General features: G+C 40.9%; 1 protein-coding gene across 2 annotated transcripts in view; it reads right to left on the bottom strand.

The window, feature by feature from the left end:
- Positions 1-9613, bottom strand: part of LOC131957929 (pleckstrin homology domain-containing family G member 5) — a 99287-nt gene extending 89674 nt beyond the window's left edge. For both annotated transcript variants that reach the window (XM_059322780.1, XM_059322781.1), the window contains exon 1: positions 9346-9613. In XM_059322780.1, coding sequence (XP_059178763.1) covers positions 9346-9415 — 70 coding nt within the window. In that variant the 5' untranslated portion in view covers positions 9416-9613. The remainder of the gene's footprint in view (positions 1-9345) is intronic.
- Positions 9614-27814: the final 18201 nt, after the last annotated feature.

Genomic DNA, 27814 nt, shown 5'->3' with positions numbered 1-27814 from the left:
GTAGTCTAATGAAAAAAGCCGAGAGCCGTGACTAATTACAGCACCAGCTGTCGCCACACTTAACGCGGAGAGGGACTTAATGGCTTCGATTAATTACCTGTTGTGATCGCTTCAGTGAGCCCGCTATTAAGCAACCACGGGGAGCGCCGGGGAGGATCCCGGGCGGATCGATAAGTACAAGCTGTCACTAATAAGTAACAGCTGTGGTTAAATGGATATTATACACAATGACACTTTCTAGTACACGCTAGTGTTAGTCTTTTATTTTAAACGGCGTACAACAAAGAAATTAAAAGCAAACTAATTAAAATGAATTTCAAACAAATAAATTATACAAAGTAATTAAATTAACCAACAAGTAAACAACAATTAAAAATAAAATTTAAAAATAATAATTTAAAAAATTTAAAAATTTAAAAAATTAAAATCGAATTACGTAACTCGTTAATAATAATTAAACTAATTATAAAATAAAATTAAAAATTTAAAAATTTAAAAAAAATTAAAATCAAATTACGTAACTCGTTAATAAAAATTACACATAGGTGGACCATCATACTGATGGTCAGTGGGTTCGATCAATATTAACTTGGCCCTTGTAATTACACCACCAGCTGTCGCACAACAGCTGTTGCACAGCTGTCAACCGCTCGGGGGAAACTCGGTGAAGCATAACAAAATTTAATTAGGTGGGACATCATGCTGTGATGGCCCGTGGGTGGGATCAATACATTCCCATTAAAACGGGCAGCGGCGAGAAAACTTCGCGGGCGGTTGATATGTAACAGCTGTGGCTGATCGTTATCTTTAATGGCTGTTATTCACAAAGTACACGGCTAGTGTTAGTCTTTTATTTAAACATACATACATTCAAACAAACCAACAAATTAAACATCAAAGAAAAGAACTATATTAAATAAATAAATAAACAAAGTAATTAAAATCAAATTACGTAACTAGTTAATAATAATTTAACTAATTATAAAATAAAATAAAATTAAAAATAAACAAAATAAAAATAATTAAAATCACATTACGTAACTATTGAATAAAAATTACACAATATAAACAAATAAACAACAAGTAAACAAACAAAGTAAACAATTTAAAATCAAACAAATAATCAAATTACGTAACTCGTTAATAAAAATTAATTAAAATTACAAAATTAAATTCAAACTCATTAAAATCCAATTACGTAACTAGGTCAATAAAAATTAATTAAAAAGTAAACAAATAATCAAATTACGTAACTAGTCAATAAAAATTGATTAAAAATTTAAAAAACTCATTAAAACTCATTAAAAAACGCATTAAAATTACGTAACTAGGTCAATGATTACATCACAAAGTCACTAATTACGTCACAAGGGCAATGATTACGTCACAAGGTCACCAAAAGGTGACCTACTTCCCCACCACCTCCGCCAACACCAGTTGGCGTAGTATTTTACTATATGTCTTTGCGCCACCCCCACATCCTGCTCACCCACCCTCCCCATCCCGATGCGCCAGGCTGGGAGTATTTTACTATATCTCTTTGCGCCACCCGCGCATCCTGCTCCCGAGTATTTTCCTATATGTCATTGTTCCTCCCCATCCCCACCTCCGCCAAAAATAATACCCAAAAGGGACCTAATATACTACTTGTATCACTAGTTAATAGTTTATTATCTAGGGCGAGGGTTAGTTGAGGGTGGTTGGGTTGTGAAAAGTAAAGTTTAGGATAAAATAAAAATAAAAATTCTTGATGCTAAATAACCAGTCCCATGCTACATATTAACGGGCAAGTATCAAGACAATAAGGCAAGTAAAAACTCAAATATGGATGCCCAAGAAAGAAAACCCGATGACAAATGTTGATTTTATTTTCGCTTTATGGAGATGTATGGTTATATGTATGATGCATTTGTAGGCAGGAAAGTGATGCAAGGATATGAGTATAAGTGTATTGACTAATACTGCATTGATATCATGCGCTGCAGAATGCTGAATACATTTACGTTGCTAGTCCATGCATACTCCATATAATATATACTATATATATATATATATATATATATATATATATATATATATATATATATATATATATATATATATATATATATATATATAGTATATATATGGTATATATAACACGACAGCTTTGGTTTAAAAAATATACTCACGATAAAAACTTTGTTCATCATATTAGAATATGCTTCATGTTTTACTCACTGTTATACACACACACTTTCACACACACACTTTCACACACACATTTTCACACACACACACACACTTAACACACATACTTTCACACACACACACACACAAACACACTTTCACACACTTTCACACACTTTCAAACACACACTTTCACACACACACACTTAACACACATACTTTCACACACACACACAAACACACACACACACACTCACACTCCCATACACTAACACTTTTACACACACACACAGACACACACACTCACACTCCCATACACTAACACTTTTACACACACACACAGACACACACACTCACACTCCCATACACTAACACTTCCACACACACGCAACCCCATGTCGATGTTTCAAAAAACACATAATTTCCATTAAAGAAAAACTTTAAAAATTCGAATTTGACAAGAAATCTGCTAAAGACGTTAAAAGCTTTCTTAAGTGTTAACAACATGTGTGAGTGTGTGTACGTGTGGTTTGTATGTGTGTGTGTGTGTGTGTGTGTGTGTGTGTGTGTGTGAAAGAGAGGGGGAGAGAATTCGATGCCTCAAATATTCAGCTTTTATTGAAGACGAGAATGAAGAGTTTTTGATTGGCAGAGTGGTAGGAGCCGAGAGCAGGCAGACCAGTGGGTCTAAGGTTCAGATCTAGCTTTTGCACCAAGCCAGCGTAAAGCGTATCAGAACACATAACATGAGCAGTCTCACCAATTTCGGGCGTCCTTATATTGTGTGGCACCTACATACTGTGAGTACCCTCCCGAATGCCGTACACCACTATATTGTGTGGCTACCACATACTGTGAGCAAATAATCAACAAATGTTACCGACGGCTAGAAAAAAATCGGTATTTGTTCACATAATACTCTCATCTGCATATAGTAGGGCTGACTAGAATTTGAGAGAGGCGGAGAGTTAAGGAGGAGGAAGAGAGAGAGAGAGGAAGAGAGAGAGAAAGAAAGAGACTGAAACAGGAGGGCGAGAAGGAAATAAAGTAGAAAGATAGAAAGAGGCAGAGAGAGAGAGAGAGAGAGAACAGAGAGAACGAGAGAGGGAGTGTAGGGAGAACTCAGTGCCAATAAACGCCACAAAAGAGACCCTTACAAATAAAAAAAAAACGAATTATAACTTCTACATCCCGGCCGGCTTCCTGATTTCTTCCAGCTCAACGTATGGAAATACGTTCTCTGATCAGATGAGATGACGTCACAGAGGACATTGTCCTGACCAGCCGCCCAAGTCAGTCCTGTAGCTGACGTCACCGATGGCGCTTGAATTATTTAAAGACCCGTTTTGCTACGCCAGGTCAGTTTGCGGGGAATGACTGTTCTATTTTTAGAGCTGATCACTCAACCCATTTTGACCAAGTCGAAATGGCATTAAAAATAAAATAAAATATTTTTTCCCAGTTCATAAAAGTGAACCTCTCAATGCGACTTAGCTATTTCAACCAACGATTCAGTATTTCTCATGAAATACATCAGGCAAAATACGAACTGTCGAGCAACAATAACTTGATATCACGTTAAGGGATTGTACCTAAGTGTTATATACAAGATAATTTAATGGCTGTAAATATTGCGTAATATACAATTTCTGCATCACAGGCCGACTACTTGATCGTTATATTTTTTAAAATAAAATTCATGTTCAACATGTTTAGAGTTCTTGTATTGCGCCGTGTATTGAAAAGCTATTTCAAAATTCTGTTGTTTGAAACGAGAGTCTCGCACCACACCACTCGATCACGTGACCTTGTTGAGTTCACTTCCTGTCAAAAGTCTGCACTCTCGTGACCACGGGATGTCATGGGAGAATTTTTAACTGATTGGTTTTAAGGGTACTGCGTCATCAATTTATGCGCAAACACACTCAAGACGATTTGTTGATATGTTTTAGTTCAGCTGCTTCTATCCACAACAAAACAAACCAATCAAACCAAAGCGAAATAGAGTCAAGGTGATGTACGAAGTGCACTAAGAAAAACCGTAGTGTTAGAAATCCACTTTGTTTACGTCAAGATAAAAATAAACGCAAACATATGTGGAAAACAAAACCTAAATTTGTACTATTAGTTTATTTTTATCAAACTATTTCTCTTATATTTTGGTTATGTCCCATGTTGATTGATCTGGGTTAAGTCCCTTGAAAAAAAAAGTTGTTTCCCCGCTATTGTAGGTAACACTTCTCGCTTCACTTGCAGGTAAGAATTTCTCTGACTGATTGACATCAGCAGTTAAGTGGAATAGAATATTCTCGATGGAATTGTTCCAGCACAAAAACTGCGTCTCAGGTGGGCAATTACAGGTACTTAAACACGAAGTTTTTTTTGTTTATAAATAGGCCTATATATATATATATATATATATATATATATATATATATAGCCAATATATATATATATATATATATATATATATATATATATATATATATATATATATTTAGGCATAATATATATATATATATATATATATATATATATATTATGCCTAAATATATATATATATATATATATATATATATATATATATATATATATATATATATAGCCAATATATATATATATATATATATATATATATATATATATATATATATATATATATATATATATATATATATATATATATATATTTAGGCATAATATATATATATATATATATATATATATATATTTAGGCATATAATATATATATATATATATATTATATGCCTATATATATATATATATATATATATATATATAATATGTGTTTGCTTATATTTAATTATTAAGGATCTCGTTATCCTAATCCTAGCCCTAATCTATGATGAGACAAAACACCAACCGATCTTTTAAGAGGCTCGTTATCTGCGCTCATTAGCGGCTGTATAGATAAAAAACGTCAACATTCTACCCTCTCAGGTTTGCTGTTTTAAATTGTCGTAAAACGAAAATACACCGAGTGCAAGAGTTGGCTTTGATCCTACACCACAGCCACGTGGTTCACCCCACTGTTTAAATTTGAAATGTTTTTGCTGGACTTTTGGGACAGGCAGGTGACAGTTGGGGGGGGGGGGGGCGGTGGGGGGGGGGGGGGGGTTGGGTTTGGTGTGGGGTGTGTGAGGGGGGTAGCAACAACCACCATGGAGTAGAGGTTTAGGAGAGTGAGTACGAAGTTCATAGATATAGATGGTAGGTCAATGATGGAGGGAGTACCATCACAGATGTAGATGGTAGCTCAATGATGGGGGTAATACCATCACAGATGTAGATGGTAGGTCAATGATGGGGGTAGTACCATCACAGATGTAGATGTTAGGTCAATGATGGAGGTAGTACCATCACAGATGTAGATGGTGGATCAATGATGGAGTACCATCACAGCTGTAGATGGTAGGAAAATAATGGAGGTAGTACCATCACAGATGTAGATGGTAGGTGAATGATGGGGTGAGTACCATCACAGATGTAGATGGTAGGTCAATGATGGAGGTAGTACCATCACAGATGTAGAAGGTAAGTTACTGATGGTAGCAGTATAGACAATGGTGTAACCCCTCCCCACTGTATCAGACCACACCCACTACCTATGTCAACTACACAAACATAAAACCCGACTCGCTAATCGGACACAGATTTGATCTACAACCCGTTATCTCTACCGGCAGTTAAAAAACCTCTGAGTAGCGCTCACTGGCCCCGGGCCAATGTCATGAAAGGCCGATAGCCCTAACGGCCGATGAACCAGCAGGGGTTAAGATCAGATAGAGCAAAAGTACAGTCGATCAGACATTTGCGCGCTGTGGTGGTCGGGGAAATTAAAGTTCGAAACGATAAAATTCTCAGTCAGCCTTCGGTTAGGTCGATCAGTGGGCCGGTAGCAGTCAAAGTAGTTTGTATCAACTACAGTCAAAGTAGTTTGTGTCAACTACAGTCAAAGTATAGTTTGTATCAACTACAGTCAAAGTAGTTTGTATCAACTACAGTCAAATTAGTTTGTATCAACTGCAGTCAAAGTAGTTTGTATCAACTACAGTCAAAGTAGTTTGTATCAACTACAGTCAAAGTAGTTTGTATCAACTACAGTCAAAGTAGTTTGTATCAACTACAGTCAAAGTATTTTGTATCAACTACAATCAAAGTAGTTTGTATCAACTAACGTCAAAGTAGTTTGTATCAACTACAGTCAAAGTAGTTTGTATCAACTACAGTCAAAGTAGTTTGTATCAACTACAGTCAAAGTAGTTTGTATCAACTACAGTCAAAGTAGTTTGTAGCAACTACAGTCAAAGTAACTTAAAGCACGTCATATTTAAACTGTACACAAATTATAAAATACGAGTGACAATGACAGTGAAAATAACACAGACATCGACAGTGGCATAAAAGTGACATTTGGAGCTACAGAAAAAACAAACAGTGACAGCTAACTTTAAAAAAAAACCAACAGCAATAATAACAACAATGAGACAAACGATAGCGATAAAAAAGAAATCGATCTCGATAACAATAATAACACTAAAAATAATAATCCAATAATAATAAGTAAAGTAATACGGAGAATATTAATAATCATAATAGCATTAGCGGTAATAAGAATACTATTTATAATTCAAGTCTTAAGAATCACATTGTTCTAGATTTTAGTCAGCTCGGGATAAAGATAAACACAATCGATATTTATCGATTTTTATCTGAATGCGGTGAAGAAAAAAAAAACTAGCAGCCCGGCCCTAATGATGTACGGGCTGACAAATTGTTCACACAAACGCTCGCTTATTTCTGGACGAGGGGCAGAAAATGGCAGGTCTTAACCGCCGTATCAGTGGACGGGAGGAAGGAAGCAGGGGAAGCAGAGTGGGGGTAAATACGCTACCGTCTCCTCGCCGTCTGAGAATCATGTTCAATATTGACCTGCAGACAACAGCGAAGCCAGATTGGAGAGCAGGTTACAATTAACTTGACCCCCATCTCTCACCGACCCCCGACCCCCCACCGTCCTTTATAAATCTCCCACCCCCTCCTTAACCCCCCCTATGTTTTTGGTTCTTCTACCAGAACAATCATGGCCATTATGACGGAAGATAAATTACGATAAAAAACCGGCTTTGTTTTCGGTCAATAAAAGCCCTTTCTAAAATTTTGATTCAGTATCGTTAGATTATTTTTTCGGAATCTCTTAACTAAATTTTGTACTTGTCTATACCGACTAAGTTTTTACCAGGGCCCTTAACAGCGTATTTTTCTGGAAATCCAGAAGTATAACTGATGTTGAGAGAGTTTAAGTAGGTACTTTAATGTGCTGGATACTGAAACCAAACAAGATATTCCAAATGAGCTGACTTTGAGATTAGAGTCGCTGATAAATTACATTCTTATGGAATCGCCAGCCTAACCTTGACATGTAGTCGACAACCCTGAACCCTGTGTGACAACCATGACCCATCTATGACAATCCTGAACCCTGTATGACAACCATGACTCAAGTATGACAACCATGATCCAAGTATGACACCATGACCCAAGTATTACAACCATGACCTAAATCTTACAACCATGACCTAAATATGACAACCATGACCCAAGTATGACAACCATGACCCACGTATGACAACCATGACCCATCTATGACAATCCTGAACCCTGTATGACAACCATGACTCAAGTATGACAACCATGATCCAAGTATGACAACCATGACCCAAGTATGACAACCATGACCCAAGTATGACAACCATGACCCATCTATGACAACCATGACCTAAGTATGACAACCATGACCCAAGTATGACAACCATGACCTAAATCTTACAACCATGACCTAAATATGACAACCATGACCCAAGTATGACAACCATGACCTAAACCTTACAACCATGACCTAAGTATGACAACCATGACCCAAGTATGACAACCATGACCCAAGTATGACAACCATGACCTAAACCTTACAACCATGACCTAAGTATGACAACCCTGAACCCTGTGTGACAACCATGACACAAGTGTTACAACCATGACTCAAGTATGACAACCATGACCCAAGTATGACAACCATGACCCAAGTATGACAACCATGACCCAAGTATGACAACCATGACCTAAGTATGACAACCATGACCCAAGTGTGACAACCATGACCCAAGTATGACAACCATGACCTAAATCTTACAACCATGACCTAAATATGACAACCATGACCCAAGTATGACAACCATGACCTAAATCTTACAACCATGACCTAAGTATGACAACCCTGAACCCTGTGTGACAACCATGACACAAGTGTTACAACCATGACCCAAGTATGACAACCATGACCCAAGTATGACACCCATGACCCATGTATGACATTTTGACCCCTGTGTAACAACCCTGACCCCTGTGTGATAAAGCTGACCCACGTATGACAACCCTGACCCAAGTATGAAATTTGTGACTCCTGTGTAAAAACCATGAACCCTGTGAGACAACCCTGACCCATGCATGAAATGAGGGACTCCTGTGTAAAAACCATGACCCCTGTGAGACAAACCTGACCCACGTATGACAAACCTGACCCATGTATGAAAACCCAGACCCGTGTGTTATGGAATTGCCCACACGACCCTGACCCGCACCTTAAGACCCGGGTCCACATTGTTTATTCTCTGCACGCCCCCCCCCCCCCCCCCACACACGCCCCCGCTGGGAATGTAAACACGATTTTCTTAACAGACGTTTGGTGCAGATAGGTGAGTGGCGCATAGGGTAGTGTAGGGGCTTATAACTACAGTAGGCACGGTTCGAATCTTGGGTAGAGTCTTCTGCAAACTTGCTGCAGTTTTACTACAGAGACACGCCCCACTAAGTCCCACTAACGTTGTATGCAAGAATGCCGCCACGCATATCTTTATTATAGAGAAGAATTCCGCCATATTTAACTTTATTACATGCAATACGCCGCCCCCATACTGTTTTATTAAAGGAATGTCATTCCATTAAACACACAGGACACGAAAGCCTAAAATAACATTTGCTGCCATGTATATGTAAATATGCATCATAAAACCAAACGTCTTACACAACTGATTGAGTTAGAATCATCAAATAACCAGTAAGAAATTAAAACAAACAAAACAACAAAGAACCGTTTACCAGATGACCACGTCCATGCCCGTCTCATCTGACAAGTGGTCAGCACAGCACATCCGCTTTCGCCACTCATATCTTCATCTGTCACCTAATCCCATTTCGTCGAAAGTTGCCTCACACAAAAAACACAAAACCAGTAAAAAAAAATTCACAATCCCATTTCCTCGAAATTTTCCACACGCAATCGGCATTAAACCAGTACAAAAAAACAGTCCCATAACGTCGAAATTTTCCTCACATAATCGGTTCTAAACGAAAAAAAAAATCACTGTCCCATTTTCGTCCTTTTGCTGTTCAATTGATTGACGAGAATGTTCCCAAACATTTTGAATTCCACCTCCAACAGTCAATACCGTTTCACCACGCACTTAAAAATAAATTAAACTAAATCGGTCTTCGTATCGATTTATTTTGATTAAACTAAATCGGTTCTTGATATCGATTTATTTCCAAGATCCTTTCTTCACATTATTGCACAATACACTCCCATTCAAGGGCCGATAAATACCGGGTTGATTATCGTTCTTGATATACATATTGTGTAGACGTTTTTCAAACACTAGCAGTAATCCCGTATGGATTACGAGGTTGTTATCGGAAACTGGTCGACGACAATGAATAATGGTTCCTACTTTACTCTGTTTTAAATGTGATCTCTTGGTTGCTGGAATACGATTTGCAAACGATTGTGTCACAATAGAACAATGATCCTGTATTGTATTAGAAATTTTTCGTGTCAATTGTACTTTACTTTTACTTATCATTAATATCTCAAACCCAAACATAAGAATCTATTACAGATCAAACTCTGAAGGCTAATGCCGAGAGGCTACTTTTAGAATATTGACAGGTTAAGGATTAGTATTGTTGGTATGACGACATTTATCCTACAACAACAACAACAACAACAACAACAACAACAAACAACAACAAAAAAACATTTTTTACACGGTAATAAAAAAAAATCAAGAAAACACTTTTTATAACGTGTCGCTGTCAACGAAATCGACAAATCACGTGACTCTTTCAATGAAATGAGACAAGTCCTTGAGCACTATACAATTAAATCAATAATAAAACTCTACAACTGGTAGTGCACATAAATCCACACACCAAGAAAGGTGCGTTCAGAATTTGAAAAAAAAAAATCAATACAAAATAATACACGACTAGTCACACAAATGCACACATTGAGAGAGGTAGGTTCAGAATCAACAAACGCAACGAACGGTCCGTGACCTCACAAAACCACAACCAAAGTAAACGGTCATATGCATAGTCAAAAACGTGACTGCTGGGGAGGTGGTTTTTTTAGCAGTCAAGGGAGTAGGGGACATTAGGGGTTTAGTATGGGATCATGTAAGGGGACATCAGGAGCTTAATATTGGATCATGTAAGGGGACATTAGGAGCTTAGTATGGGATCATGTAAGGGGACATTAGGAGCTTAGTATGGGATCATGTAAGGGGACATTAGGGGTTTAGTATGGGATCATGTAAGGGGACATCAGGAGCTTAATATTGGATCATGTAAGGGGACATTAGGAGCTTAGTATGGGATCATGTAAGGGGACATTAGGAGCTTAGTATGGGATCATGTAAGGGGAAATCAGGAGCTTAATATTGGATCATGTAAGGGGACATTAGGAGCTTAGTATGGGATCATGTAAGGGGACATTAGGAGCTAAGTATGGGATCATGTAAGGGGACATTAGGAGCTTAGTATGGGATCATGTAAGGGGACATTAGGAGCTTAGTATGGGATCATGTAAGGGGACATTAGGAGTTTAGTATGAGTTCATGTAAGGGGACGTTAGGAGCTTAGTATGGGGATCATGTAAGGGGACATTAGGAGCTTAGTATGGGGATCATTTATGGGGACATTAGGAGTTTAGTATGGGGTAATGTGAGGGGACATTAGAAGCTTAGTATGGGGGTCATGTAAGGGGACATTAGGAGGTTAGTATGGGGGTCATGTACGGGGACATTAGGAGGTTAGTATGGGGGTCATGTAAGGGGACATTAGGAGCTTAGTATGGGGGTCATGTAAGGGGAAATTAGGAGCTTAGTATGGGGATCATGTAAGGGGACATTAGGAGCTATGGGGATCATGTAAGGGGACATTAGGAGCTTAGTATGGGATCAAGTAAGGGGACATTAGGAGCTTAGTTTGCGATCATATAAGGGAACATTAGGAGCTTAGTATGGGGATCATGTAAGGGGACATTAGGAGCTATGGGGATCATGTAAGGGGACATTAGGAGCTTAATATGGGATCATGTAAGGGGACATTAGGAGCTTAGTGTGCGATCATATAAGAGAACATTAGGAGCTTAGTATGGGGATCATGTAAGGAGACATTAGGAGCTATGGGGATCATGTAAGGGGACATTAGGAGCTTAATATGGGATCATGTAAAGGGACGTTAGGAGCTTAGTATGGGATCATGTAAGGGGACATTAGGAGGTTAGTATGGGATCATGTAAGAGGACATTAGGCTTTTAATATGGGGATCAAGAAATGCGACATTAGGAGTTTGGTTCGGGGATCAGGAAATGGGAACATTATGAGTTTAGCTCGGGGATCAAGGAATGGGACATTGGGAGTTTGGTACGGGGATATTAGTTTCCCATTGGGATCACAAGTACTATATAAAATAAATAATTGAACTATAATAAAAACGTATGATCTGTACATGGCATAATATTTGACTACCCGCATGCACATGCATAAAAGAGAATAAAGATCATTAATAAACATGGCGATTATGTTATTATTGACACCCCAATCACTAAGGAAAGCTGAAATCCTAATTTTCACCCCACGGAGAGTACACGACACACACAGGGGACTGAGTTCTGTCTGCAGCCCGAGGGTTATACTTTCTTTAAAGCCTGACCGTAGCGGCGTTAGTTGGGGGGGGGGGGGGGGGGGAGAGGGGGATACTGAGTAGATCTAGAACAGACATCTTGGTTGTGTTGGATTTTAGACTTAGCCGTTACTTTTATGAAGGGTGCCAAAAATTTGTCTCTAGACTATAGAGAGATAGAGTACAAGAATTTTTTTTAAACTTGACGTTATTGGTTCTCAGGGTGGGTGCACATTGCAGTGATCTACACGATTTCCTTATCATATTTCTGTCTTTATTTATTCAATTTTATGTGAGTACTTAATGAAAATGTGCATTGCTTTTCGCATTCTTATTGTTGTAATATTGTGTGATATATTTGTGTAATGTGGTGCTCAAGTCATTATAGTGGGGTGTCTTTGTCGTTCTGTAGTGTGGTGATTGCATTGTTTATTTTGAAATATAGAATACCATATAAGCTGTTGTATTTATGATTGAAAGTACTTTACACATAAGCTACTGTTTAGTATATGTCTATACAGGCTACTGTTTAGTATATATCTATACATTGTGTAATATGAACGGGGCACTAACACGTAGGTGTGTTGAAATTCGTTGTCAGCATTTATAGAATTTTATTTTTTAAAACGCCAACGTAGATTACTTAAAATTAGATTTATCGTTCTTGATTTTCTAGACGATTGTGTCCCCTTCTCTCTCTGACACGGAGGTCAGCAGTAAATCACATCAATGTGTGTGTGTGTGGGGGGGGGGGGGTGGGGGGGTGGGGGGGTCATGGAGAAATAAAACACTTGAGGACAATCATGGCCTGCCCGTAGCTTGACCTGTCGACTGGGTCGTGACTGACCTCTGCAAATCTTTCTGTTTGTGACTGGGGAAGATTTGTTTCTTGTAGTCTTTCTATTACAGATTGGGCAAGATTAGTATGTAGTAGAACGGTACACAAATGCTAAGTTGTTTTAAATGTAAATCCAAGGATTGTGAAAATCACTTTGAATGAGAATTTTCAATTTAGGTGGCGTAATGGATAGTGACAGGACATCAAGCATCATGACCGTCTGTCTTGGGAACAAAGTTACCATAGGACAATGTGGCTTGAGAAACAAAGTGACCACAGGACAGTGTGTATAGGGGACAAAGAAAACACAGGATAGGGTCTCTAGGGAACTAAAGTAAGAGTGCGGCTTACGGAGAGGGGTCTATAAAGAGTATAGCTTACGGAGACGGGTCTTGAGACTCACTTGTAGAAGATATGACAAGCTACTTTAAAGTGTTATAAAACAACTAAAAATAGCTTCCTTCAAACAAAAACACAACCATTGTCCTCGACTCTTGAATACAAAGATATCACAACCTCACCATGTCAAGGATGGTGTTAACTTTTTTTCCCCCACAACAACGAGAAAAATTAACAATGATTTTTCTTGGTATTATCAAACAGAACACATACTTTGTACATTAATAAATTATTAACAATTAAACTAAATAATAAAAAAAATCTATCCACAACAATCAAAATAAGCGCTTATACCGCTAAGTTCCCTTATCCCTATCACATTAACAAGGTTAATCTAACACCTGAGCAGATATTATCCACGTAGCACATACGAAATGTCCCACGTATACATTATATTCCAACCGGGAATAAAAACACAAAATCCGACTTAATCAAATACAAATCAACGAATGCGTTAAACCAGTCCATTACAAGCAGCGAAAAAAAAATCCCTTCCAATGTTCACGAATATTACTAATATACATAAACATGTCCAGCCGATCAGTAAACGGTATGTCCTTACATATACATGTGGACGTACTCTACTGAATACATTACAGCAACAACTCGAGCCTTTCATTCGATCACCCCCCCCCCCCACCTTACATGCCAGCCCCCCCCCCCCCCCCCCCCCCCCCCCCACCCCCTAGCCTCTAATCTAGACTGACGTTTGGCTTAACGTTACAATAACTCGGTTCAACGGCTAAGGTCATTCATAAACAAGTGACAACTCTATGGAAAAAAAATATTTCTCGCGACAGCAAAGCTTGACTCGTCGACCCGTACACAACTCCGGGCTTCATTTCTAGTTCATAAATCTTCAATGCCCGCCAAGCATTTGTGCCAATAGCTGTACGAAAGGCTGCAGAAGGGGGAATTTATTTATAATGGATAGAAGCGTCGTGGGCGGAGGGGTGGTAAGGTCCTTATACAATCCTGTTTTTAGACTACTTTACATAAGTATTACAAAACTCAGCGGGATTGTGGTAAAACCGGTGCTGGAGTTTTGATATTTCGAGCCCATCCTTAAGCCAGTGAATACGACAGCAGAATGGAGGTGAAGTTGTTTGAGTGAATACAACAGCAGAATTGAGGTGAAGTTGTTTGAGTGAATACAACAGCAGAATTGAGGTGAAGTTGTTTGAGTGAATACGACAGCAGAATGGAGGTGAAGTTGTTTGAGTGAATACAACAGCAGAAGTTGACGTGAAGTTGCTTGAGTGAATACGACAGCAGAATGGAGGTGAAGTTGCTTTGGTTTGACTGGAAGTGAAATCAGTGACACTTTGACACTGAGAGTCAGTTTTAAGGTGACGTAAATACAACGTCAACAAACTTCAGACAGAGCTTTATTTTCTTAATATATTGAGGGGGGGGGTTCTTCAAGTGACGTGAACAATCAAACGTGATCTGCAGCGATACGCTGGTAGGGTCACGTGAAGCGGACGTGATCACGTGAAGTGGACTTGATCACTCGACAGTTAGTTCGTGTGACATGAACAGAATCATGTGGAGTGGACTTGATCACGTGAAATGAATTATCACGTGAAATGAATTATCACGTGAAATGAATTATCACGTGACGCAGACGTGATCACGTGAAGCGGATGTGATCGCGTGAAATGAATCGATCACCTGAAGTGGAATTGATCACGCGATTTGGACCTGAAATGATCACGTGAAGCGGACGTGATCGCGTGACAGTTAGTGTGACATGAACAGGGTAACGTGAAGCGGACCAGATCACGTGAAATGAATTGATCACGAGAAGTGGACGTGATCACGTGCCATGAACAGGGTCACGTGACCGTGGTGGCAGTGGTTGCCGCCTGCTTGAACAGTTCGACGTCTGCTAACACAGGGTGACGTGAAGCAGAAGGGAACCACGCGGGGGTCACAGCGGGATCGAGGTCTACTCTCAATAAAACCAGGACATGTTTCACCCGCTTCCCACGAAAAGAAGGCAGAAGGCTTCAGATCTAGAATAGTTCAGGTGGAAAATAATACACGAGTTTGCGAACACTACTTGCTAAAACGCGCAGTTCACGGAAAAAATAATATTGCATACGTCCTGATAACCCAATAGAAAAAGTTATTTCCTTGTGGTATTCAATAAACACTGAAACGTAGAGTGACCACTTGGGAAAGGTCAAGGCCGACCGGGCTATTGTAGGCTGGTCATGTTCCGTCCACTGGTTTTAGTGTCACAAGCTTTGTATAGACGTGTGTATATGTGTGTTGTATGTACGTATGTCAATGCTCTGTTATTTTTCTAATGAATATACATAATGATAGAATATATATGTATATAGATGATATATATGATCATATAAATGTCCCTTGGTTTTAATACATTTTATATAAATCTTTACAAGACATGCATTTGTAACACATGTATGTTTTTAATACGTGTTTGAGTGTAGATACAGCCGTTGGATCTATAAAGGATTACAGATAAGTGTAAGCTCAGCGTGTGTCTGTCTGTTTGTGTGTATGTGCGTCTGTGTGTCTGGGCCTATTTGCATACATATTTGAAATTCTTCATAGGCTACCAAGGGAGAGAATGAGACGCTGGTATTAACATAATCTTCATTGTGATCAAAGGATCTATGAGATTACTTCTCTTGTTCTTTCAAAGGCCATTAATTTTACACGTCCGATTTATGGTCGTCTGGGTTGACGGGGTTTGGTGTGGGGGTGTGGGGGGTGTGGTGGTGGGGTAAAAGTAATGTGTGGGGGGAGTGTAAAGAGATAGCAGGCCTGCTACATTCTGGACTGGCGTGTAGAGTCTTTAAATAATTTACCACCCAATTAAATGTAAATCTAGCAGTAGATTGGTCCAACCAAACTGACCAATCACGACAAGTTTAACTGTTAAGTCTTGTGTATGCTTTTTATAGACGGGTTAGTTAAAGCAGAGGTCAGCTATTTCTATAGGTAAATACAGTTTCTTAAAAATATTTCTACAGCCTCCATGTTGTCAACAACACTGAATGATTTTAACACCTTTTTTTTTGTAGCAGTGAAGGGGTAAAAACATCAACAAGTCTAGCAATAAGTCAAACAACAAAAGACATAGTTGCTAAACAACAACAACTACAACAAAAGACATAGTTGCAAAAAAAAAAAACACACCAAAAAACAAAAATACATATTTATTATAATTCTACAGACCCCCTACAGGTAAAACACAGAATAAGAGAAAACTTGAGACAGACTAACGACAAACATAAGACTGGGATACGTCTTGAGACAGAGTAAAGACAGATAAAAGACAGATTAAGGACAATCTCAAGGCATAATAAAAAAACCAAAAATGCCAAAAACGTATGTTCCATTGAAAAAAAAAGCGCTGATCTCTATACAACAAGACATGATTCCCGCACATGGGGGGAGGGGGGGGGGAGATTGGCGCGGGGGTGGGTGGTGTATGTAATAACAGCAAGTTGTCCGTACGGCCTGAGCAAGCCAATCGTCTCCCTCCCTCTCCAGCCCCAGGGGTGAAGGTTGCTCTAGCCCTTGGCTGGAATTGTGGGTAATTAGACAAGCGACAAACGGTCCGCAGATTGGTGTGAATAATTCATCAGTGGCCCGGTGTTAGGTCATGGGTGTTGGGTCAGGGGTGTTAGGTCAGGGGATGTTAGGTCAGCTATATAAGGTCAGGGTTGTTAGGGTCAACTATGTAAGGTCATCGTTGGATTTACACGTTTTCACACTGTAGTTTGATTGTGGCCTAAAGTGTGATATGATTGTGGTCTGATTGTGGCCTGATTGTGGTCTGATTGTGGCCTGATTGTGGTTTTAACTTAATGTGCTCTCTGGGTTTCAGTTTGGTCTCAGTGTGGTTTCAAATCGGTCTTTATGGGTTCTCAATGTGATTTTTTGCGTTAAGTGTCGAGGGGTGGGGTGTCACTAGACCCCAAGAGCAACAACCATCGAACTGTAGTGTCAGATTGTCTCCCCTGCGTGAGATCATTCAGGAAAGCTGTGCCATAAATCCTAGCCCAGCCATACAATCATACATTCAGGGGGTCGAACTACAAGGGCTCACAGCGGAGCATACATAAGTAACAGGCATCGAGGAGATATTTATAAGACGCAACGCCCCTCCCCCAACATAAACCAACAAACTAATGTTGAAAACAAGGCAACGACCCAGCTCAAGATTCCAGGACCGGCATTAGACCGGCACGAGACCGGCACTTGGTGGGTACTAGGTCGGCTTTAGACCTGCATTAGACCGTCACAAAACTGGCGATAGACCGGACCGGAACTATACAGGTACTAGACTGGCATTAGGCCGGCACTAAACAGGTACTAGACCTGGACTTGACCGGATCTTAACTGGCACTACACTGGTACTAGACCGGCACTAGACTGGCTCTTAACCAGTACTAGACCGGTACTTGACCAGCACTAGACCGGCTCTTAACCGGCACTAGACCGGCACTAGAGCGTTACTAGACCGGCACTAGAGCGTTACTAGACCGTTACTAGACCGGCACTAGACCGGCACTAGACCGTTACTAGACCGGCACTAGACCGGCACTAGACCGGCACTAGACTGGTACTAGACTGGTACTAGACCGGCACTAGAGCGTTACTAGACCGGCACTAGACCGGTACTAGCTTTTGGCTGATACATACAGTGAATGTATGACATTCTGAAAGCCATGTTTATATTTCGGTTTTTTAATCACTCACGGTCTAATACAATTTAACGTTTTATTTGTCTATGTCACAACACGGTGCACAAATGTGCGTATTGTGTGCGGAAGACAAAGCGTGGGGCGGAAAACATGAAGACTGTAACAATCAGACAGAGAAAAAAAAACACGAGTATAGAAATATCGTATTAAAACCCCAGATTTGAGGCAGAGTTTATTTTCACGAGGATTGAATTGATACCTTACAATTATAGATGGGTTGGAAAGGGGGGGGGGGGTTGTGATATCAAATCGAGGCAGAGAGCTGAAGCCCGAGATTTCAATTATTGCAGGTAAGTGAACACTATACACAGGGCGAGGTCTAGCGTTAAGGTTAGGTCAGCTCGTCCCGCTGAAGGGTCAAGGACTAACCACGCCAGGCCTGGAATGGAATAGCGGTGAACGGTAAAAATAAGACCTCCATAAGTAGTGCGACTTTATGCTGTGGTCTCAAGTATGTGAGGACTTGGATCACAAGGACAAAATGACCGCTGACCCTCCGATTACTGCGACCCCAATGATAGAAGGACTGCGACCCCCCTATATAGGAGGAATACAACTCCTACGATTGTATGAATGCGACCTTACAAAAGGATGGCTGTGATACTTGTGATGTGAGCACTGCAATCCCCACAATATGGGGACTGCGACCCCTTTCAATAGGAGGAATACAGCCATTATGATAGTAGGAACGCAACCCATACATTAGTAGGACAATGACCCCTATAAAAGGGGAGCTGCGACCCTTATGTAGAAGGACTGCGACCCCTAGAAAAAGAGGACTGCGACCCCCTCGAAAAAAAAGGACTTGCGACCCCTGGAAAAAAAAGGACTGCGGCCCCTACAATGAGACCACTACGACAGCAGCACAGGCTATCGACACCTACTAAGATGGGATTTAAAGTCGGAGCCATGCTTCTAAAGACTGGCACATTGTCAGGTTTACCCCCCCCCCCCCCTCCCCCCCGTCTACCACGCCAGATTGGGGTCTCTGAAATCTCTACGGTTAGACAAACCAAAATTTCTAACTAAACGTTCAAATCTAAAGGAAAAAATAACAACAGACCTATGTAAAGACCGCAGAGAAAAGGCATTACAGAATTCCTTCTTTGGTTGGAGTAACTCACTCTTGGAACACCGAGCTGTTGAGACTTGATTCAATCACACACTGTTTTAGTTTTAAGACCAACCTTCCATTGTTTTCACACTTCACATTTGAGTATTTTAACCGTGTGGTCTGTAGGTGTAAACATGTTCCACTGCTGTAGTAGAAGGAAACATCCCATCATGATGGAGGCGGTGGTTAGGAGGGAGAGGAGGTAGAAGAATATCAGTGACCTCCACATGTTTGGGGTGTGGGTCGCTGGTGTGGTAGACGGGGGGTCAGTTCTTCACAGATGGTGCACACGTCTTAAGGTGATATACACGTCTAAAGGTGATACTCGATTTTATGGTGATGCACGCTGTCAAGGTGAGTGATACACAGGAAATACACACGTTCAGAGATAATACACGTCTACAGGTAAGACACACGTCCCACAGGTAAGAACACACGTCCACAGGTAAGACACACGTCCACAGGCAAGACACACGTCCACAGGTAAGACACACGTCTACAGGTAAGTCATACGTCTACAGGTGAGACACGTCCACAGGTGAGACACGTCCAACGTCCACAGGTGACACACGTCCACAGGTAAGACACACGTCCACAGGTAAGACACACGTCCACAGGTAAGACACACGTCCACAGGCGAGACACACGTCCACAGGTAAGACACCACGTCCACAGGTAAGGCACACGTCCACAGGTTAGACACACGTCCACAGGCGAGACACACGTCCACAGGTAAGACACACGTCCACAGGTAAGACACACGTCCACAGGTAAGACACACGTCCCACACCTCAAGAATAAAACTTAGCCTAATCCCTGTTCATTAAACCACCTGTTGAGGGCGAAGTAAAAAACCAGTTGCTATTTTTTGTGTGCTAATTTTTGGCCTTGTTTCAACCCCTGACCCCATACAGGAGTCTCCGTCCCTTGCCCTCCCCACCCCCGGGCCTGACAATGTATGGCGACAAATCGCATAGTGTTAGTGTTGACATGGGCGAGGATTCCCTGACATCAGGGCCTTGTCAAGGCGGAGGCAGTTGTCAAAGTTTTCAAATTGGAGGCAGGGGGTCGGGGAGGGGAGTGGGGATGGGGCGGGGGTGGGGGTGGTATTTGTGTTGAAGAAGGGAGGGGGGGGTTACAGGGAAAAAAAGAAAATCCCGCTGCTCAATGTTGACTAGTAGGGGCAGGGGAGGGAAGCAGTCTTCTGTACACAGCTTGGGGATTAGGGGGGGGGGGGGGGGGGGGGAGAGGGGAGGAGCGGAGAGGAGGGTGCATTTCTCGAGTTGATACGAAAGGGCGATTACCGCCAAGAAGCACCACCTTCTGGACAGCGAGTTCGCTGCTCTTGATTGTCCAGGGGCAATAAGCACGATCAACTGCTAAGACGAAAAAGCGCAGTTTGTGTAACAGAGTTCCGTCCCTTGCACTGGCTCAAACTGCCGAGGTACACAGCGACAAATAGCCACATGAACGGTGCAATAAAATATGTAGGGGTAAAGTGCATAAATTATCGGTGCTCATACTGATTGGTATACAAAGCATGCGTAGTAGAGAGAAGACCTTTCTGTAGTAATAAACAAGGGAAGAAGTATTTAATTGAAACATGTTTTTTTAATAATGGCTTTTTGTTTCTGTTAATTAGCTACATTATGGATCAGAGTAATTAGCTTTTATGTATCAGAGTAATTTGCATGCTGATTGGTAATTCGTTAGGGCAGAAAAGTTTGTCTGTGTGCGTGAGTGTTTGTGCGTGTTTGGTTGTCATGGAATTGGGTGAGACGAAATTATTAATTCCATATGCTCTGGCGTTCATTTAATATTTTAAAACGCCAACGATGAGAGATTTTTTAATTTAAAACCAAAGTAGAATGATTCTTGGGAATGTGGGAGTGGGATTTAATTTTTAACAGAGAATCTGTTTAAATGACTTAGTCCTTTATTTAAAAAATGTCAATTAGATAACGTCTCGTAACCTTTATATGATGTTATTTAGTCCTTATCAAAATAAAGTCACATCATGTAGCTTTTAAATAACGTCAAAATACTATCCAAGTTACATAGCCCCAATTAACATCACGTAGCCCCAAGTAACATCACGTAGCCCCAAGTAACGTCACGTAGCCCCAACTAAGATCCCGTAGCCCCAACTAAGATCCCGTAGCCCCAAGTAACGTCACGTCACCCCAAGTAACGTCACGTAGCCCCAAGTAACATCACGTAGCCCCAAGTAACGTCACGTCACGTAGCCCCAAGTAACGTCACGTAGCCCCAAGTAACATCACGTAGCCCCAAGTAACGTCACGTAGCCCCAAGTAACGTCACGTCACGTAGCCCCAAGTAACGTCACGTAGCCCCAAGTAACGTCACTTAGTCCCAAGTAACGTCACGTAGCCCCAAGTAACGTCACGTAGCCCCAAGTAACTCACGTAGCCCCAAGTAACGTCACTTAGTCCCAAGTAACGTCAATTAGTCCCAAGTAACGTCACGTATCCCCAAGTGACATCACGTAGCCCCAAGTAACGTCACGTCACGTAGCCCCAAGTAACGTCACGTAGCCCCAAGTAACGTCACGTAGCCCCAAGTAACGTCACGTAGCCCCAAGTAACGTCACGTAGCCCCAAGTAACGTCACGTAGCCCCAAGTAACATCAGGTAGCCCCAAGTAACGTCACGTAGCCCCAAGTAACGTCACGTAGCCCCAAGTAACGTCACGTAGCCCCAAGTAACATCACGTAGCCCCAAGTAACGTCACGTAGCCCCAAGTAACGTCACGTAGCCCCAAGTAACGTCACATCAGTTAGCCCCAAGTAACGTCACGTAGCCCCAAGTAACGTCACGTCACGTAGCCCCAAGTAACATCACGTAGCCCCAAGTAACGTCACGTCACGTAGCCCCAAGTAACGTCTCGTTGCCCCAAGTAACAGCACGAGGCCCTTCTCTCAGTGACGTCATATAGCCAGAGGCGTAGCGAGCCTACCCGGCGCCCGGGGACACCCCCCCCCCTCGAGATTTCGATTTGCACCCCCCCCCCCCTCAAACTTTCGATTTGCATCCCCCCTCGAGATTTTTATTTGCACCCCCCCTCAAACTTTCAATTTGCACCCCCCTCAACCTTTCAATTTATTTTTCCAACCCATTTTGGCGCCCCCTAAGCTCGGCGCCCGGGGACATATGTCCCCCCGCCCCCCCCCCCCCCCCCCCCCCTCGCTACGCTACTGCATCTAGTCCATATCAGACAACCTAACAGAGAATACTCGACACGGCGAGAGGCGAACCAGCAAAATAAAATAAAAAAAAAAAAACGTTCAGCAGTTACGGGCCTTCACACGATCAGCCCTTGACTTGAAGGAACACACTCCCCTACTCCCCTACCCCCACATTTCCTCCTCCTGCTTTCATCCCCATCCCCCCCCCTTGTACTAGAACTTCCGGTTCCCCCGCTGTTGCTGTAACGAGATGGGCAAATGTTACGGTATTTCTGAGAGTGTCGTGAGAGTGTTGGAGACTGAGAGTGTCCTCAGAGTGTTGGAGATTTTATCCCCAAGGAAGCTCTTTGATCAGGGGTGTGCTTTTTTTTTAAACTGCTCGAAGTTAGCAGGAAGACACGTAGGCCGAAACACGGAATCAATAATTTTATTTTGTTTTGTTTTATGATAGCAAAAATATGTGGGGGGCTGGTCATGCTGATTTCTATTAAAGCTGAGTCAACTCAGATGTGTTAACTGCATGAGATCCCAGAGCTTTACAAGGTCACTATAAATGTTTTCTGGTTGACTTCTGCCTTACCACAAAAGTCATAGTCAAGTTGTTAACTTTTGGAACCTAACGGTTAACTGGGCAGATGAAGTAGAGTTCACCTGTTCCTGTAACCTCAGCATATGTGGTCAGCACAATGCCCAGCCGCCTTTACTTTTCCAGACTCATGGATGTCCTGTAGACTAATGCCTGGGGTCCGAATTCGAGAGTTTTGGGTTAGTTTCCATGTTGTGCAAGTACGCCATAAACTACTCATACGCTCTGTTAAGACACGAATATTATTGGCGAAAATGCATCACAGTTTAAAATGATCAGTTACGATGTGCGAAAATGCATCACAGTTTAAAATGATCAGTTACCATGTGCGAAAATGCATCACAGTTTAAAATGATCAGTTACCATGTGCGAAAATGCATCACAGTTTAACAAGATCGGTTACGATATGCGAAAATGCATCAAGTTTAAAATGATCAGTTACAATGTGCGAAAATTCGTCACGTGTTGTCACGAACACTTGCGATTTGTGACACAATTTGTCACGATCTGTGACAAGGAAGTGATGTACACGCTACAGATACCCGGAAGTCTGAGGAGCTGTGTCAATTAAGTCGTAAAAAATTAGTACAAAGCTATCGATAAAAAAAACCCAGTACAAGGCTGTCGATAAAAAAAACCCAGTACAAGGCTGTCGATAAGGGCAAGCTTGATCCAGGAAGTGGTCGGATGACAGCGTCATTGAAAGACATCCGCACAAGACAGGCTCACACAAATTGGCTTTTAGTGTGTGGGGGAATGTGGGGGGGGGGGAGGGTTTCATGTGGGAATATAATATAAAGGATGTATGGGAATTATGTAGTGGGAAAATGTGAGAATATATCATGTAGGATGTGTGGGAATATCATATTTAGGATGTGTGGGAGTATGTGTAAGGGAACGTGTGGAGGTATGTGTGGTATGTGTGGGTATATGTGTGGGATGTGTGTGGATATGAAGTGGACGTTTAGTAGTATTAATGTTTTATTTGTTTAGTTATCACAGGGGAATACCCCTCAGCTAGAGTCAGCAATGGTGTTTGACTCTACATCTAACCTAAGGTATGATGCACTGTTTTTGTTTACTGTTTATGCTTTAAAAAAACAGGCAACAACAGCAATGAGAATAATGTGCCACCCACCTTTCATCCCCAGGGTGAGCTCATCAATTAAATACTCCAGCACCGACTGGGTGCACTTGTCACCGGCTGCATGGTCCATGGTCAGTGGGGTCACGGTGACATTGACACAGGGTTCAGTGGGGTCACGGTGACATTGACACAGGGTTCAAAACCCAAATTCAAAGAGTGATTAGTTCAAACACAACACAACACCGGAATATACACTTAAACGCAACACGTGAATACCCACTCAACACCTAGGTAATCACTTTATCCAATCTTGTAGATCACCCCTTAAAGAAGATACCTGTATCACCACCTAAACACAACACCTAGGTCACCACTGTGTCAGAATACATGGATCACCACTTCAACACAACACCTGTATCATAACTTCAACACAACAGCAAAGTCCCAAAAAAATCAGCACCGTAATTCTCCCAATTACTTTAAAACCGCAGGATTCCTTTCTGGCGTTCACCCAGTTCAGGAACAACAACTCCTCCAAATATCCTGAAAGTATTTCCGACTATTTCCGTGACAATTTCAAGCACAATTTCACCTGCGACAGGTAATTGCTTAGTTCGGTGCCATGAAATCCCGTCTTTAAATAAAAAAAATCTACAGTGTCTTTTTCCTTCACTGTTAAATAAACATGAATAAACATACCCTGTGGTTTGTGACATAGGTATTCGTGGCCATCACATTCAGATAGAAAGAAGGGAGATAAGCAAATCTGATAATACAATCTGATAATACAGTCTCAGTCCAATATTTACAATAGCAGTAACGTCTAGCCCTATTTTATTACACACATATAAGAAAACTAATTAGAGAGAAATCCAGTTACCCTATTACCCATCATAATGAAACATCATTAAAATTAACACCATAGCAAAACCCCACCTCACCATAACGAAACCTCACTGAACATCACCATAAAAAAACCTCATTAAACTTAGCACCTCAATGGAACTACATTAACCTTTAACACCATTACAAAATCTCACTAAACTTTATAACAAAACCTCACTAAACACCATAACAAAATCTCATTAAACACCATAACAAAACCTCACTAAACCTAACACCACAACAGAACTTCCCTACTGCATAATTGAACACAATAACACCATGAAAACCTATAAACGTAAACATCCGTCACAGAAAGGTATACCTAACTATACGAATCACGGCTTGTAAAATATGAACGCTTGGAATCCTGGGTTCAAAAACGTGGAACTACAGGAAATAATGACAGATTGGTCTCTATGGAAACCACTTCGCCGCTTGTACATAACCAGTGTCCAGTCTTAAGCCCCTCCCCCCCCCCCCAGTTCTCTGATCTTGATTACCGTGACTGACACGAACGGGTCAAACAGATCGATAAGTATGGCGTGGTCAGTCACAGGCTTGGACACTATACAAGTCGATAGAGAGATAGATAGAGAGATAGATAGAGATAGAGAGATAGAGATAGATAGAGAGATAGATAGAGAGATAGAGAGAGATAGCGAGATAGGGATGGATAGGAAGATAGAGAGATAGAGAAATAGCGAGATAGAGATGAATAGAAAGATAGAGAGATAGAGAAATAGAGAGTTAGATAGAGAAATAGAGGGTTAGATAGAGAGATAGATAGAGAGATAGATAGAGAGATAGGTAGAGATAGAGAGATAGATAGAGAGATAGATAGAGAGATAGATAAGGAGATAGATAGAGATAGAGAGATAGATGTATGTAGAGCGTCTCACTTAGGAAGTGTGAAATTAATAAATAATTTGATACTTGATATCCCACGTCACACAGCTAATGAATCCAAACTAGAGCGTCTAAAACATTTGTGGAGAAATTAGACAGAAAATTTTAGGAAAACTAATTCAAAATAAAAACAGCAAATATAAATTTGGCGCGAAGAAAACAGGAAGCAGTGAAAAAGAGAACAAAAATTTGGCGTCATTTCAAGGCCAACACGCGAACAGGGTCGACGGTCGTGTTTACGTTGTGTGGTCGTTTCGGTGTAGGTTGATTAGTCTACAGCAAATCGTCCTGCTAATGATCTGTTTGACCCAACCACCCCTACCCCTCTTTTCTTTAGTTTGTTCTGTTAAAACCGGGCATCTAGGTAACACAAGCTTATCTGTGCCATTAGTGAATGGGGAGGGAGGTATTAAGGGAGGGGGTGGGAAAAGGTGGGGAGGGTAAAATTTACCAGCCAGCCATGAATAATGATGGCATTTGTTGAATCAAGCGACGATGACAATCGATTTTAAAATAAATGTTCCATTTCCGTTAGCGGGCACCCGATGGCCGTTACTTGCCTGGAAACATTTCGGCGTGAGTAGACCTTAGGTGTAGTTAAGTTGTTTCACTTTATCGGGCGAGTGCCGGGTTTGGATTAGGGTTAAGGTAGGCTTCAGCTTGGGGTAACACGTGGGGGTTATGTGTGTGAGTGTTTGTGGAGAATGTGTAATGATTGTGTTTATTTGTGAGTGAGTGTGTATACGTATGAGTGTATGCATGTGTGTATATAAATGTGTGATTGTGTATTTATGTATTTATTCGTATGTGTGTGTGTGTGCGTATGCTTAAGTTTATGTCTGTTAAGAGAATGCATGCACTAATGTGTCACGTGTTCGCAAAGTAGGATTTTTAAAATTTAATTTTTTTTAGGAATAAAATAAAATTTAATTTTTTATAAATGCAGAACAGTTTTTAAGTAGACTGCTCGCAAAGGAAGCTTGTTCGACCTTCTCGGATTGATTAATTATCATATGCTGCCATTATCAACAAATCATATATTTGATATTTTTAGTGCGTTTAAATTTCATTTAGAGATCGTAGATATTTTAAAATTTCTATAAAATATAGGATGCAGAAAAGTCATACACAACTTGTAATATACATGCTTAGTAAAATAATAAGAAATGGCGTCACATTTTTTATTTTACTATTTTTTATAATTTTTCTTGGTATTTTAACAACCTTTGAGTACAAAATTGTGTGTTGCTTCCCCTAGAATATTAAATTTAAGTAATGGGAAGTGACGAATGTAAATTGTAATATTATTGAATCACTAACTATGCAAACAATATTAAACCTCCAAATATCGCTGAACCTACAAATGTTGTCAAACTTGCAACCACTATACAAACCTACCAAGCCCTGTTAACAAACACAGGCCATCACTAAGCCCAACTAAGCCTAACGCCCAGGCCTTAACTAACGCGAAACTGGGATTTATCGATTAATGGTAGAAACAACCCGACAAAGGTTAATTAATATGCATGATTAATTAATTGTCGCGAGCACTGATTCCATTTCGTAAACTCGGCCACGCTTTGACCACGGGCGGTCACGTGACAACCACCGGACAACAAAGCTAACACGCGATAAAAAAAAGTAGTTCCAGCATTCAATTAAGGCGCGCGCTAATTTTTGTTTTTGTTTAATTAATGTCCGTGCGCGCTTATCGTTCGGGTACGGTAGATAACACAAGTCACATGTCATGTGTCATTTGATGTCAGAGTCCTGGCATTTGGGGAAGGTTTAAAGGACACGTCAACTCATGGATTAGGTATGGGTTTGAGTTTTCTT

Source organism: Physella acuta, unplaced genomic scaffold (genome assembly GCF_028476545.2).
Source record: "Physella acuta isolate Inbredline_101_S28 unplaced genomic scaffold, ASM2847654v3 ptg001279l, whole genome shotgun sequence".
NCBI lineage: Eukaryota > Metazoa > Mollusca > Gastropoda > Physidae > Physella > Physella acuta.
Note: the sequence above shows the minus strand (reverse complement) of the source record. Positions and strands in the feature narration are given on the sequence as shown.